We start from the raw sequence: 13222 nt of genomic DNA, 5'->3' as shown, positions 1-13222 counted from the left end.
TGCCTGTCGAGAGCGAACTGAGCTCTCCCAGGCCCGGAGCAGGACGCGGAGCTGAAGCCCCGCCCCCTGCACGGGCCCCCTGACCAATCAGGTCAAGAGAAGCCTCGTGCTTCTCAAAGGGGGCCAGGCAAGAGCGCTGCGCTGCTCATTTGAGCAGCGAGCAGCGTAATTTTGCTCAAAACCCAGCACCCTCCCCACATACATTCCACCACCCTCTCAGTGCCCCCAGTCCAGCCCTGTCTCAGGCATAGCATCAGTAGACATGAGCAGCAGAGGCAGAGAGAGATTCAAAGCCACAAGATGGTCTTTAAATATACTTTGAATGACCCTCCTTGAAGCACCCCCTTGTCCCTCCCCTGGCCAATGAGGTGACAGGTGTCCCTGAGCGACACTTTCAAAGCCACTCAGAGGGCCAGACATATCTGGCCAATCAGAATCTGCAGCACAGGCAATTGCTCCAAATGACACAAGTGTCACAAAATGGATGACAGTCCCTTTCTTACACAAAATGGAGGGTCAAGCCTCTCAAGCCAGTTAGAATTGGCTCTATTAGAACCGTGCACGGTATGGTTTGACCTAGACTAGGCTCTATTATTACTTTTTTAAGTTCAGGCGCTAATTAGAACAATTGTGCCAGGGTGCTTCTATCTAGAACTAGTTTGCATATCTCTAATGGGGGTGGGAGAAAGTGGAAAAGGTGCCCAGAATATCATTTTACATGAAAAGATGGAGGCTGTTTTCCACATTTCTGAGCCTCCAACCTTCTACTGTAAGCCCCTGTTTCATTTAATTTAACTGTTTCTATTTATTTTTCAGTTAATTTATCATGGGCTGGCTCTGCATGATCTGGAAAACAGCTTTTGATGGGCTGCTTTCCACTGTCCAATGTTTGCTTACTGAGTTAGCTTTCTAACATGTTAGGTGCCCTAACCCAGGGAATTCTGTAGAGTCAGACCAAAGAAAGAATATGGAAATAACTATTGTCAAGTAGGATACATATACAGTCTGTGTACAGTGTGCAACCATGAATGAACTTATGGTTATTGATACCTTATCTTAAATGTACATATAGCAATACAATTCCTAGCTGTATCTTGCCTCTGAGGGGTCCTGTACCTAGGTTCAGTTGTAAAAGGAACTTTTTTTTTTAAAGGTGTTCACACAAATACCTAAACATGTGTACAGACATCTTAGCACATGCACGATGTAATGTCTGAACAGGGCTTGTGTTTCTGAGTGGTCTGTGGGATGCCTCTGTGCAAGAGGCAGACACTCCTTTTGGCTAATATCCATGAGACCACTAGTGACCAGTGTCACAATTCTCCCACCCAAGCTGAGCACCACTGTTGTGCATTTTAGTAGGGATGTGCACAGAACCAGTCCAGAGGCCCTTCATGGGCCTCCAAACCGGTTCTAAGAATCAGTGGTTCCACCAGTCCGACATCAATGGGGGTGGCTCTTTAAAGGTGGGGGTGCACTTACCCATCCCGCTGCTTCCCCCCCACCGGCGCTCTGTTGACGTCCCAAAATCCATGTGGTGGCAGTGTACATCCCTGCCACCCCTTCCCCCACTGGTGGCCAGAAATAAGGAAGTACTGTGTGCATGTGCGCCCACTGTCGTGTGCCTGCGCCCACTGCACACATCACATGTCACGCACGCATGTCGCGGGTGCTCACGCACATGGTACTTCCTTATTTCTGGCCACCAACAGGGGAAGGGGCAGCAGGGAGGCACACTGCCGCCCCATGGATTTTGGGACATTAACACACACACACACACACACACACACACACACACACACACACACACTCTTTAAGGAACATCTTTTAAAAGGCTGATCAATTCCCGAGAAACCATTGCAGGAAGGAAGTTCTCCTCGCCCCCGCCTGCCAATTTGTCCAAAAGTAAGACTTCCCTATCATTCCATGGTTCGTTCTTTCATTCATTCTTTTAGTGCAATGTGCTAACCTTATCTACACCACTGCTGGAGTTATCACACCTTTAAAACAAAGGGAAGTTGTGGCCATGCTCTGCAATGTGCTATTCCATCTACAGAAAGGCTACTGACCTTACCCATTTCATTTCCGAAACTTCAGTTGTTCTTTTAGTGCAATGCACCAATCAGATGCAGCACTGCCCCAGGCTCATCAGACATTTAAATTAAGAGAGGGTTGTGGCTCTGCAATTTCTTGCTATTACATCTACAGAAAGGCAATTCCCCTACCTACACCATTCATCTCTGAGGCTGCTGTGGTGAATGAAGAAATAAACCACCCCAAAGCATGGAAGCCTTTGTGTGCCCAAATGTGTTGGTTGGTCATGGCCAGTATTGATAGAAGAAGATATTATGAGACTATTCTCACGACCAGCAAAAATGGGGCTAGAAATTGCTTCTTGTGTAAACCACCGGGCTCGTAGGCGAGCCCGGTGGTTTACAGGCGGCTAACCCACTCGAGAAGTTCTCCCCTTAGCCCAGGTTAGTGGAGCAAGTGCTCCGCTAACCGGGTTTAACAGCTTGTGTGCTGCTGCACCATGGCTCCGCACCGCAGCTACTCACGAGAAGACCCCCAACCGGGAGGCTAAAAAGCAGCCTCCTGGCTCAGGAGTCTCTCCAGCATGCTCTGCGCACTCGCGCAGAGCATGCTGGAACTTCCAGGGGCTGCACAGCCCCCAAACTCCCAAGCCCCTGCTGGCTCCATGATGGAGCCGGCAGTCATGTGGGTGGCCAATCCGGCTTCCCAGGCAGGGCTTGCTGATCATCTGCGGGGAGAGTGGGCTTTCTTTCTTTTAGTTGGTGGTGCCCCAAGCCAGCTCACAAACATCTGTAGGGATATTATATAATCTATGAAACAATAGAATTAAACACAGGGTCAAATCATTAAGATGTTGAAATCACAGAAGGGGGAGAAAGAAACTAAAATATATTTTGACTGAGTTGAAAACCCCTCTCACCTTAAATGCACAAAAGGTATGATGGGTCACTCTGTTCACTTCTGTTGGCACCTTTCTGGGGCTGAAGTTTAAATGTTGGCTGCAAAAGCAGAACAAAACAAGTTGACATTCATAAACTCACCGGAAACTGTCTTTCTGACTTCAATCTGACTTTATAGAGATCAGTATACGTGCTGGTTGCTTAGACACACAGGAAGACTTCTGCAGCTGGATCAAGAAAGGCTACCAAACTACATGGCTTTTGTAGGGGAAAAAGAAAAATAAACACCAGCAAATATATTAAGTTTTTACAGAAATGAATGGTTGAGAAGTATAATTGCCAGAAATGCATTTCAGGAGCATGCTGAGAGTCTATCAGGATAAGTGGAAATTATCTAAGGACTCTTTCCAGTGAAGAGGACAGCATGTCAATTGAAAAGCCAAAAATCAAGGCATAATGAGGGCATGGCTCATTTAATGGTTGGTTTGGTATTGGCTAGAAAGCAACTCTCATGAGGAACCCTAATCATAAAAATGATAAGGGCTCCACTTTAAATGCTCTGTATGACCTTTTATCATAATTATCACCTGGGGGTATTCTATAGGGAAATGTGTGCATATTTGCACCATTCCTCTTTAATTAGTTCCCACAGAACCTTGGAGAATATTGTGGGCTGATTCATGCATTACATTTTTAAAGTGCACATCTAAAATACTTAACGTGCACACTTGGAATTGTGAAGTATGGACTAGAAGTGAGGAACAACTTGAATTTGAAATTGAAAGCATCACACACACACACACACACACACACACACACGCCATGGTTGTCTATGGTTCACTATTTTCAGCAGAAAACTTGGGTTTAACTTTGCATAATGCATGGAAAGACTATCTGTGACAATCACTTGTGGAGACTGGCAAATAGGGATGTGCACAAATCAATTCTTTTGATTCAATTTGTGCCCAAAACAAATCACCCCTGATTTATTTTCTATCCAAATCTACCCCCTCCAAATCATGCCGATTCAATTTTTTTGCTTTGCTTTGGATTCAGACCAATTCAGACCACTTAACCAGCTCCTAGGGGCACCAAATTTGGGTGGTGGGTAGGTCCCCATTGATGTCACCTACCACCCAAATTTAAAGGCAGCGGGACACTTGGTTGATATTAAATGATTTTTAAAAAGGTTTTACTGATTTTGAACATTTTTGCCATAGGAAACAATGGGGATTCAAAGTTGCCATATCCTGACCCTAAAATGGATCCCCAGATTTCATTTTTTTAAAAAGCTAAGCTCTAGCTCTTGTCAAAGTGGAGTTATGGAGCAAAATGTGCAGTCATTTTTCAAATGTTTGGATTCTTTGATATCTAATAACTTCGCCTCATAATGAATCCCATTGCACACTTTCATTTCTTTTGTTCATTTTGACTGTCATTGGACAGTGCCAACTGCCAACTGCCATTTGTCAACTACACACACACACACACCCACACACTGGGGTACTCAGTTTATTTTTTTAGGTATTTTTGAAGTGGTTCGATTCTTTGGTGTCTTCATTACACACCTTCATTTGTTCTGCTTATTTTGACCCCACTGCTTTTCAGGTGGGGGTAGAGAATTAGTGGCATCCCATGTTCCAACTACCCCACAACCCACAAGCCACTGGGTACTCAGTTTATATTTTAGGAATTTTTGAGGTGTTTAGACTTAGGTGTGTATTGAATCCTCATAGGGATTCATTATGAGGAAAGGTTATTAGACATTAAAGATCCTAAACACTTCTGACAGCAGAGGAGGGTGGGCAAGGACCAGAAGTTCCAAAGGAGAGTGGGTCCGACACACAGGGAGTTGAGGATGGGTTAGAGCTGGGTGAGGCAGCTCTTGTGGAGGAGGCGCGACTGATCTCAGCTGTGGAGAGACGCTGCTCCAAGAGACAACAAGAGTTAAGGAGCCACATGCGTAGAACAACAGGCAAAGCTGCTGACTCAGCAACTCTTAATTAACAGCACTGGGGGCCAGCCTACTTAAGATGCCTGTAACATAGCTACCCTGCTGATAGCAACAACAGTTTCCTGTGAGCTAATCAGCTGTGTTTGTGTATTACTTTGACCGTGTTTGGACCCTGGACTGTGTTGACCTTGCCTGTGGATTTTGCTTTGGACTTTGTTGGATTTATGGACTCTTTTGGACTCTGTTGGATTGACTTTGACTGGACCTGGTTTGGAGAATTTATTCCTGTTAGATTTTGCTGTTTTGCTTCTGCCTCTGTTACACTTCCTCTGGCTAGCCTGACAGATTTACAAAATTGGCACATGGCAGTTGATACTTGGCACTGCCGAAAAGACAGTCAAAATGAATAGAAGGAATGAAGGTGTGTAATGAATCCTCATAGGGATTCATTGAGGGAAAGTTATTATACACCAAAGAATCCAAAGAATCAAAACACTTGAAAAATAGTGACCACACATTTTGCTCCATAACTCCACTTCTACAAGGGCTAGAGCATAGCTTTTTTAAAAAAATGAAAGCTGAGAATCTGGGGAAATTAATAGGAGGAATCAGAATCTTGAATCAATTCAAATCAAATCAGGTATGATTTGATTTCTACCTGAATCTGGCCAGTGGACCACACGGGTGATTTGTTTTGTCTCCAAATCACCCAAATCAGCTAGATTTGGGTACAAATCGATTTGTACCCGAATCAATTTGCACATCCCTACTGGCAAATAATTTTGCTTGTGGTCTTCAAATTCATTTTTGTTCTTGCTGTCCCACTGTCATTTCTGGTTATGTTGTGCAGTATTTTGTAATACTTCAAATCCACGCTTAACTGGCTTGACCAGGAGGTTTTCCAAAGAGCAATTTACTCCTGCTTCACGATGATTAGGGTTGGGCGTTGTTCAGCAACTTCAGTACAATAACAGCAAGCTTGCATATAGCCAGTGGCATACAGCCACTAGCTTTATTCATACATATATCCAGGAGTATTATTCAGCTTTCCCCCCATGACCATTGGTCTTTAGTGTGTGATACACATGTCTTTAAAAGATTTCACTTTGGGAGAGTGTTGAAAATGGTTGTGTGTGATACTTGGGCATTTTTGTGGAACCAGATGGACAGATCCCTGAGATCAAGTGTGAGATTGAGGTATGGCTACCTGAGAGTTTCAGAATCCATCTTGAGAGGCTTCCAAGCCTGAAGACAATGGGCGGGGCAAGAGTTCATAGCAGACTTGGGGGATGAAGAGTGAGGGACACTATTGCCTGCAGATGCCCCAGAACTCTTCTCAGAGCAACGCCCAGAAGAAGATCCTCTTCTTGGGATTTCCCAGGACCCCCTCCTCCCAGTTATCTCCCAGTGGGAGGACACCTGAAATACCAACCAGGACCTCTTAGGAAACTAGGGATGTGCAAAACGATTCGGGTACAAAACCATTTGTACCCGAATCTGGCTGATACAGGTGATTTGTAGACATTTAAATCACCCCTGTGCTCAATTGCCCAGATTTGGGTACAAAACAAATCACCCCAGATTCAGACCCAACAAATTTGGAGATTTGGACCTCCATTTTGTGGGTTGGGTGGTAGCGTCCAATGTGTGGAAGCTACCACCCATATTTCAAATAAATTGGGCAAAGGGGTGATTTTTAAAGAATTTTTGAAGTTGGTGCATCTTTAAGCTTTTCCCCATAGGGAATAATGGGGATTTCAGCATCCCCATAACTCCATGTGGAGGACTCCAGGGTGGCCCAGAGCAGGTTGTGGTGTAATTCAAACCTGTGCCAACAAACCTACAAACCCATGGGGCACTGGGTTTTGTTTTTTTTAATGTCTGAGGTGTTCTGAGAGTAGATTCTCTGGTAGGAAATGGGAGTGGATTCTCACCCTGGTGCCTACCCCCATGTAGAGTTATGGGGCTGCTGAGATTCACATTATTCCCTATGGGGAGAAAGCTTAAAGAAGCACAAACTTCGGGGGGGGGGAAATCACCCCTTTCACCAATTTATTTGAAAACTGGGTGGTAGCAGGCACCCATTGGGGCACTACCTTCTGACCCACTCTTCTGTCCCTGAAACTCCTTAGCTGCCCCGAATCTGCCACAAAGACATGCCAACTTTAAAAAAAATTGTTAAAAATCACCCCTTTGCCCAATTTCTTTGAAATCTGGGTGGTAGCTTCCTTGCACCAATTGGGCACTACCACCCACCACAACCCATTCTGGGCCACCCTGGTGCCCCCCACATGGATCTATAAGGCTGCTGAAATCCCCATTATTCCCTATGGGGGAAAGCTTAAAGAAGAGCAAACTTCAAAAAAATTTTAAATATCGTCCCTTTGCCTAATTTCTTTGAAATTTGGGTAGTAACTTCCACACATTGGGTACCACCCACCCCACTCTTTTGCCCCAGAATTGCTTTTTTGCACCCAATTTATTTGTATACAGAAAATTTGGGTACAAATCGAATATGCAGTGATTCGGGGGGCAGATTTGGACCCAAAACAAATCGGGAGGTCATTTAATTTGGGTACAAATCAAATTGAAAAAATAGATTCATGCACATCCCTATTATTATTAGTATTATTATTATTAATTCTATTTCTATACCGCTCTTCCGAAAATGGCTCAGGGCGGTTCCCCAAAGGGCTCAAAATCTAAAAGAAACATAAAACAGACACCAGCAACAGTCACTGGAGGTACTGTGCTGGGGGTGGATAGGGTCAGTTACTCTCCCCCTGAGAATCACCACATTAAAAGGTGCCTCTTTGCCAAGTTAGCAGGGGCATCCCTGGTCAGTGTGGACATTCTAGGTGCATGATGGCACACTGAATATTTCTCAGAAGAGCATCTGAGGGGAAGGTAAGTGAAACCCTGCCTCCGCACCTCTGCTGCCCTCCCCACCCTTGCAGGAATTGTGTAGATAGGTATCATTATGTGTGATCACCCATTATCCCATGTGCATCATTGGGATAGAGCCCAATCCCTGCACTACCCTAGCAGGTAGTCTTTTAACCCCAGGCTTGCTCGTGTGCACTGCTGGGATTAAGCCTGATCGTGGTGCTGCCCTCGTGGGTAGTCTGAGCTTTAACCCCAGGCTTTAGCCAAGGTTAAGAGTGTGAGGGATCATGTGGATAGGCATTATGCATGATTACACAAGTAGTATTGTCCTCTTGCACAGCACCACTGCTGTATGTGTTGGAGTCCCACAGCATCGTTGGATCCACAATGCTCATGTTATGCAGCAGGACATGTCAGCCATTATTTCCAATTTACATCATGATGCAAAAGTGCAATGGCACAGTTTTAAGTAGTAGTGCACTAGCCCTGTTTCTGCATCACTGTGGGCATTGTTTTAGATGTCTGCAGTGGTGCAGATGGTTCAGAATTACCAACATTACTCTGTGCAGTATTACAGACAGTGGGCTGTAATAATTTACAGAACTAACGTTTGGAACTATTTAGTTAAAGAAGACATGTGACATAATATGCATAGAGAGCAGGGTCTAAAGGGGTTCAGGAACAGCAAGCTTATATGTCACTTAGATAGACACCTTGCTGCACAGTATGTAAACCGCTGTGGTAAGCTAGCGCTTCATAAATTGTTGTCTTCATTCACCAGTAATCTATAAAAATCAATATGAAATTTTGAAATGGACACCAATGGGAATGCAGACTGTAGAGTCACCTAAACAAAGTTTTCAGATCACTTTCTAGTGGACTTGGTCAAGTCAATCTATAGTTTTATGATGATACCATTCATTTATTCAAGATAAATACTCAGTTGTTAATATTTTGTTGCAGTTTAACAGAAAGAACTATCCGTCCTATACATCACTTAGCATGGCTGGGACTCGAGGATGCTCTCTAGCTAGTAAACACTTTAATTAGTACTATAACAGCTTATGCACAATAAGATACAGTCTTTTGGTTACTTTGCTTATTGTTTAGAATAAAAATTGTAGACATAGTCATAGTCACTTCAGAAATGTCACCTTGTATATCATACTAATAAAAGCATCCTTCACATCTTTATTTCTCAGGCTATAGATTAATGGGTTGAGAAAGGAGATCACAAGAGTGTAGAACACAGAAACTATTTTGTCCTGATTTGTTGAGACACTAGAGCCAGGCCGTATATACATGAAGATAAGGGTGCCGAAGAAGATAGTGACGGCAGTCAGATGAGAGGCACAAGTAGAAAAGGCTTTGTACCTGCCCTGGGTGGAGTGGATCCGTAGGATGGCAAAAACAATGGCGACATAGGAGACCAAGACAATCAGAAAAGTAGTCAGTGCTATTGTAGAGGACAAGATGAAATGCACAGTGTGAGTGACATGGGTATCTGAACAGGACAACTTGAGTATTGGAGGAACATCACAGAAAAAATGATCAATTACATTTGAACTACAGAAATTCAAACGGAATATGAAAATAGTCTGGAGAGTTGAACTTGCAAGGGCACAGGCATATGCAACCATTACTAAAGTGATGCAAAGCTTTTGAGACATAACAACAAAATAGAGCAAGGGGTGGCAGATGGCTGTGAAGCGATCATAGGCCATCACAGCCAAGAGGCAGCCTTCAGTGGTCACAAAAAGAGCAAAGAAGAAAAATTGCACCGTGCATCCTGTAAAGGAAATGCTTGCATTTTCTGCAATGAAGGTGCTCAACAGCTTGGGGGCAATTGTAGTAGAATAGCCAATATCAGCAATAGAGAGGTTTCTGAGGAAAAAGTACATGGGGGTTTGAAGTCGAGCATCAGTCCTGGTTAATATGATTATCCCAGTGTTCCCCACCATTGCAGTAAGGTAGATTCCCAGGAATAAGATGAAGAGGGGAACTTTAAGCTCTGGGTCGTCCATGAATCCCACAAGGATAAATTCAGTCACAGTGCTATGATTTTGCTTCATTGTTTATTGCTCTGTAATGGGATAAAGAAGGTATGTTTATAGCAGGATGGTTACCTGACTGCATTTACAAAATAATCTGTCCACCAAATTCAATAAATTTGGGAATGAGACAGTTAATGGGTTTGCATTGCACCTTTATTATAAAAGCATTATAATAATTAATAATTAATGACGGTATAATAGTGATTACATACACATCTTCCACAGTTCACCAGCTTCCCCCTGAGACCTCTTTAATGTGCTGATACTAGGGATGTGCACGGACTGGTTCGGAGGCCATTCTAAAGGCCTCCAGACCGGTCTGGACACGGGGTGGTTCGGTTCGGGAAGATGGGGTGGGGGGTTCCAATAAGGACGGGGGGGGGCTTTACTTACCCCTCCCAACAACCGCTCCGTATTTTATTGAGCAATCGGGCGGCAGGATATCTCCCTGCCACCCGCTTCATTCCCCGCTTGGCAGCTCCTCCTTTTCTATACAGAATCGGGCGGCAGGATATCTCCCTGCCGCCCCCTTCAAAACCCCGCTCGGCTGGCGGCCGCCCCCTTCAAACCCCCTGCCGCCCCCAAGACCCCTGCCACCCCCTTCTTGCTAAATCCCTTCCCATTGCAAGAGGGCGGCAGGAGAACTCCCTGCCGTCCCCTTCCCCTTTGCCAGCTTGGCTGCAAATGGCTTCTTAGAAGCAAGGGGACGGCAAAGGGGATGGCAGGGAGTTCTCCTGCCGCCCGTTTTCTAAAAGGAACTGCTACTTGGGGGAAACATCTGCTACTTTGGAACATCTGTTGTTTTTAATATATCTGCACATTAAAAAGGTCTCAGGGGAAAAGATAACAACAACAACAACAACACTGACAATAAAATTCAGCCATCCCAGGTCCTTGGGAAGGACTTGATGTCTGGATAAAACAAACCAGTCAATAACACCTGTCTGACTGTGTAAATAAATAAATAAATAAATAAAAATAATTTAAAAAACAACTTAAAAGGGTCAATAACGAGAAACTATTAAACACCAATGAAACAAAGCAGGCCTACAAGAAAGAGCAAATAAAGAACCAAACAGAAAAATGGAAAAAGAAGCCATTGCATGGTCAATATTTGCACAATATAAGTGGAAAATCAGACATCACCAAGACCTGGCAATGGCTTAAGAATGGCAACTTGAAGAAAGAAACTGAGGGTTTAATACTGGCTACACAAGAACAGGCACTAAGAACAAATGCAATAAGAGCAAAAGTTGAAACATCAACAACAAACAGCAAGTGCCGCCTTTGTAAAGAAGCTGATGAAACAGTGGACCACCTGATCAGCTGTTGTAAAAAGATCGCACAGACTGACTACAAACAAAGGCATGACAAGGTAGCAGGGATGATACACTGGAACATCTGCAAAAAATACAAGCTACCTGTAGCCAAAAATTGGTGGGATCATAAAATTGAAAAAGTTGAAGAAAATGAAGATGTAAAAATATTATGGGACTTCCGACTACAAACAGACAAACATCTGCCACACAATACACCAGATATCACTGTAGTCGAGAAGAAAGAAAAACAAGTCAAAATAATCGACATAGCAATACCAGGGGATAGCAGAATAGAAGAAAAAGAAATAGAAAAATCACAAAATACAAAGATCTACAAATTGAAATTGAAAGGCTGTGGCAGAAGAAGACCAAAATAATCCCAGTGGCTTTCCCAGTAGCTTTCTCCCCTGCATGCTAGTGTTCTGTGCATAGGATACCTTTGTGTATTTAGGCAAGCCTTCCCATCCTGTGAACTCCCATCTGCAGTCTCAAGTGATAAGGCCCAAACAGAACTTCATTGCTTCCATGAGAACCCAGCTTAAGACAAACCATTTTAACAACTTCATAGAAAGAGAGAAGATGGGGTTAAAATAATAAGGGCTCCCAAACACATGCTTTGTTAAATTTGGATATGAAATGATTTCTCATACTGTAGGCAGGGAGGAGGGGAGAAAGACTTTCCTCCACTCTGTATTTAGAGTTCAGTTGTACTCTAAATACATTCCATTGATACATTTTTGGAGGTGGTGATGAGGACTGACAATTTCTGTCCCCCATTGTGTATGAAGAAGTAGCAGAACAGCTTTTCTCGGTTGCCAAGTGTACCTCTTTTCTTCCTATAGTGAGGCTTTCCCCTGACTCCTAAGGGATAACTTGTGTTGAATGAAGAAATAAACCATCTCAAGGCATGCAAGCCTTTGTGTGCCCAAATGGGTTTGCTAGATCATGGCCAATATAGATTTTCTTTCTTTCTTTCAGCCGGTGGGGCCCCCAAAGTGGCTCACAAACATCAGTTGAAATATTATATAATCAATATAATAATAGAATTAAACACAGAGTCAAATTAAGATGTTCAACTCTGTGGAATCACAGAAGGGGGAGAAACAAACTAAAATATATTTTGACTGAGTTGAAAACCCCTCTCTCCTTGAATTCACAAAAGGTATGATGGGTCATTCTGTTCACTTCTGTTGGCACTTTTCTGTGGCTGACGTTTAAATGCCGGCTGCAAAAAGAGAACAAAACATATTGAAGTTCAGAAGTCCATCAGAAACTGACTTTCTGACTTCAGTCTGACTTTATAGAGATCAGTATATATGCTGGTTGCTTAGAGACACAGGAAGACTTCTGCAGCTGCATCACAGAAAGGCTACCAAACTACGTGGCTTTTGTAGGGAAAAAAGAAAAATAAATGCCAGCAAATGTAATAAGTTTTTACACAAATGTATGGTTGAGAAGTATGATTGCCAGAAATGCATTTCAGGAGCATGCTGAGAGTCTTTCAGGATAAGTCTATCAGGATATCTAAGGACTTACCAGTGGAGAGAATAGGATGTCGCTTCCAAAGCAAAAAATCAAGGCATAATGAGGGCATGGCTTATTTTATGGTTGATTTGGTATTGGCTAGAAATCACTCTCAATTCCACTCCTAAGCTGTAAAGACTTTGTACAGTCTGATATATGATGATGGCTTTAGAAATGAGGTTCCATGCACCCTTGATCATTTCAAAACAGTTCCCTGCTATCTCTGTAGGGATGAGAAGTGGGCGGAGGAGTTGGAGAGCAGCCCGCTTCTGCCAGCAACCAGCAGACATGCAATTATTACTTTATTTGAACTTAAAAAAACATTCTTGTTAAACTATTTGATAATTGTGAGCCATAGCACGCAAGTATTCTATGCGGCTTCTATTGCTGTAATTGGACACAATCTTTGAAAGATGCTCATCTGCTTTGCAGTATTTCTTCAACTTGACCAGAGGACTGTGGCCTGAAACAAGCTGTTTGTAATAGGCGTCTCTGCCCTTCTGCACCTTTCTGAGGCCATCAATGAACTTCCAGATCACAGGATGGCACATT

At 43.5% G+C, this 13222-nt stretch overlaps 1 protein-coding gene across 1 annotated transcript; it reads right to left on the bottom strand.

The window, feature by feature from the left end:
* Positions 1 to 6158: 6158 nt before the first annotated feature.
* Positions 6159 to 9845, bottom strand: LOC128327053 (olfactory receptor 1019-like). The gene is made up of 2 exons (XM_053255213.1): positions 8946 to 9845; positions 6159 to 6224 (listed from the first exon to the last, which is right to left on the bottom strand). Exons 1-2 carry the CDS (start codon positions 9843 to 9845, stop codon positions 6159 to 6161), a joined length of 966 nt encoding a protein of 321 aa, XP_053111188.1.
* Between the last annotated feature and the right edge of the window lie 3377 nt (positions 9846 to 13222).

Source organism: Hemicordylus capensis, chromosome 1, assembly GCF_027244095.1.
Source record: "Hemicordylus capensis ecotype Gifberg chromosome 1, rHemCap1.1.pri, whole genome shotgun sequence".
In the NCBI taxonomy this organism is placed as follows: Eukaryota; Metazoa; Chordata; class Lepidosauria; order Squamata; family Cordylidae; genus Hemicordylus; species Hemicordylus capensis.
This window is presented reverse-complemented; position numbering and strand designations above follow the sequence as displayed.